General features: G+C 25.0%; 1 protein-coding gene across 1 annotated transcript; it reads left to right on the top strand.

Annotated features, from left to right (window-relative positions):
• The first annotated feature begins 1,802 nt into the window (after positions 1-1,802).
• Positions 1,803-3,221, top strand: LOC115033368. Its single transcript, XM_029485745.1, has 2 exons — positions 1,803-2,517; positions 2,781-3,221. Exons 1-2 carry the CDS (start codon positions 2,316-2,318, stop codon positions 2,951-2,953), a joined length of 375 nt encoding a protein of 124 aa, XP_029341605.1. The 5' UTR covers positions 1,803-2,315; the 3' UTR covers positions 2,954-3,221.
• Positions 3,222-3,227: the final 6 nt, after the last annotated feature.

Below are 3,227 nucleotides of genomic sequence, written 5' to 3'. Positions count from 1 at the left end.
TTAGGTATAAAAAGATTTTATTGGATTATATTTTCAAGAGAATAATTATTGAATTTACCTGTGATTGATTGTAAGATTGTTTACAATTTATTATTATTATTAAACAACTAACTACAGAATCGAACTCACCACAAGAAATACATACAAAATGATATATCATATGAAGAGTTTGTAATAATCAAAATTATTCGGGTTTCGGGTTAACCCGAATGTTTTATATGGGTTTTGGTTTAATACGGGTGTTTTGAAAACTGAATCATTCGGGTTATATGGGTTTCGGGTGTTTGATTTTTTAAGGGTGTTTAGGGGTGTTAGGGGTTCGGGTTAATTCGGGTGCAAGGCCCTGCTTGGAAGGAGTGATATCGGTCGGTATGATGCGACATTGTCAGGTGGTTTTCCTGGTTTGAGAAACATGATAATTTGGGCCCATTTCCATTATTCTGGAATGTATTTCGTTAATAGCGTTGTATATGTGTGTTAGATAAATTATAGCCTTCTTTGGAAGTTCCAATCACGCGCACCTGAACTCCGTACAATCCTACATTTTTGGTAACTTTGTTCGTATATTGTAAGTAATAATAAATGTGTTTGTATTAATAATAGTTTAGACCAATCGTTATTTATTTGTAATATTAAGATCCTAATACCATTCGTGCTCCCGAGCTACGGTAAAAATATATCTGACCACGTTACAATACTATTACCAAATATTAAGTTATTGTGAAATTACATAATTCATTAATCCACTTTTATTTTTTATTTAGGTGATTGAAAATTATTTTCTAGATATGCTAAGAGTTGATCCCGATAGTGTTACTAATCGTGAATTGCATATTTATTTGATGATTACAAAGTAAATTTTGAAACTTCTAACTTATATTTAGATAGTTGATGTCTGCTTACTTCCAATTATATTATTTTATAGATTAATTACCTTATGTTCTGGAAAGAATGAATTTGATAATGCAATTTGGGAAAGCGCAAAATCATTAGAAAATCAACATAGATCGAGAAATAAATAAATTATACATTGAACGTAAAAATAAGTATTAAAAATACTTAAATATTTAATATATTTAGGTCTAAAAACACAACTGATCAACATTTTTAAATATTCAATCTAATAATTTGTATTATATTAAATACATAATTTATAATTAATACAATAAAAAATAATTTATAAAAATATGGATTGAATATCGCGCATTATACCTAAGTGGCTAAGTTGTATAAAAAAATAATAATAATTATAATGATATAAAATTGTTGTCAATAATTAATATTCTGTTGTCATATTATAAAGTGTTGTCATTAATTAATATAATAATAATGTGCATGACATAATAAATAATAAAATAATATATAATATTTGTAAAATTATTACAAATATAATTTTGAAAATATTTTTAAAATATATCAATAAAATATAATATTATAAACATAGTACTATTATATTTAATAATTATTGACAACAATTTCATATTTTACCTATTATAATAATTATTATTTATTTACTTGAAGAATTTGTACATTATACAACTTAGGTATAATAAATATTTAATAATTTTCTATAAGTATAACATAAAGATCTAAGGTAGCTATAATATTAATTATTATTGAACTTTTTGTTTTGGTCGAAAAGGGAAAGGTACAATTTGGGTCGAAAACAGCGATGCCCAGTTAAACATTATAATATAATAACATCATAGTAACATTATTATTATATTATTGTATTATACTTACGATTATTTTGTACGGTATTGTTAAACAAACCTAACCTAACCTACCTATTCAAGATTAGAGATGGGAGCTTGGTAAATTTACCCGGTAAATTTTACCGGTAAGGTAAATTTACGTAAATTTTACCGATATTTTTTTTACCCGGTAAATATTTTTTACCGTTCTAAAAATCGAGTGACCACTTATTTCAAATGTTTTTATGTGAACATTAACACTAGTAACATTTCTATGAGGTTAATGTTATCCGTAGACCGTAGTCGATACGTCAATATACCTAATTAATATTACGAGAATTTGGTAAAACCAGTTCAAATTATCACCATTCCATCCATTCCCCGAACGTAGTATACAAAACACAAGTACACTGTACACTATAAATAACTTACCAACCACAGCGACCGTTCACGCTGCGTATACCTAATTATATTTATATAATAATTTATAGTATGTGATTATTGATTAATGATAACTGATAAGTGATAACTGATTTTTTGCTTCATTATTTGTGTTGTTAATTTATGTTAGTTCTCATTGTTCAAAATATTTTATATTATAATTTCTAATGTACTAAAATAATGAAGCCGAAAGAAATCAAAAAAAGGTGCTACACAAAAGTAGAAATTGAAGGAAAAGAAAGATATGCGTGCAGATATTGTAATAAAAATTATAAAGAAAATGTAACAAGAATGACAGTGCACATTAAAAACGAGTGTAAAGAAGTTCCACAGTGTATTTCAAAATCTTTATTGTCGCCTAACAAATCAAAGTTTAACCATAGTAAGTTTATTTAATTATTACTAAAAGATTTAACATTTTCTGTTGTCATAATTACCTATAATAATCATTATTTCATTATACTTTTGTGAATTGATAATATTAATATCCAAAATTCACATAATATAAAATATAAATTTACAGAAAAATGTATGTAGGTACCTAAATGTATATTTTTAATATTTATAAATTAAATTATTACCTATAATCAAAGTTCTTAATATTATATTTTAAATAATTTTTTTATTTTAATTCTAATTTTCTAGAAAATATAAATGCAATTAATCAAAATTCATTGGAAATTGTGCCAAATACTGAAACTGTTATTCAGATAACTGATACAAATCAGAGTTCCATTGAAAATCCTCAGATTACCCTTAAAAATCAGAGTTTACTGAAATTTGTAGATACAATGAAAGGAGGAGAAAAGGTAACATAACTATTTTAGTTTTAAGCTATATAATAATAGAATACAGTTTAAGGCCAAGATGGGGCTTTATAGTTAATACAATTTTTATAGTATTTTCTATATAAGAAATTAAAAAATGTTAAGTAGGTTCATATTCTGGAAAACTTAAATAATGTAGATATTTTTTAACAATTTTAATTAATGTATAAATCAATCATTTATAATTTATTAACTGTAGGACCATTTGGATGAATTATTATCAAGAGCCATATTTACATCTGCTACGCCATTCTCAATTGTGGAA

This window comes from Acyrthosiphon pisum, chromosome X (genome assembly GCF_005508785.2).
Source record: "Acyrthosiphon pisum isolate AL4f chromosome X, pea_aphid_22Mar2018_4r6ur, whole genome shotgun sequence".
NCBI classification, from domain to species: domain Eukaryota; kingdom Metazoa; phylum Arthropoda; class Insecta; order Hemiptera; family Aphididae; genus Acyrthosiphon; species Acyrthosiphon pisum.
This window is presented reverse-complemented; position numbering and strand designations above follow the sequence as displayed.

Excerpts from the sequence above, each read along its gene's own strand:
- LOC115033368 (XM_029485745.1), top strand. The coding sequence starts at position 2,316 with ATGAAGCCGAAAGAAATCAAAAAAAGGTGCTACACAAAAGTAGAAATT. Across the intron at positions 2,518-2,780 it reads CAAATCAAAGTTTAACCATA|AAAATATAAATGCAATTAAT; the intron begins GTAAGTTTATTT and ends CTAATTTTCTAG.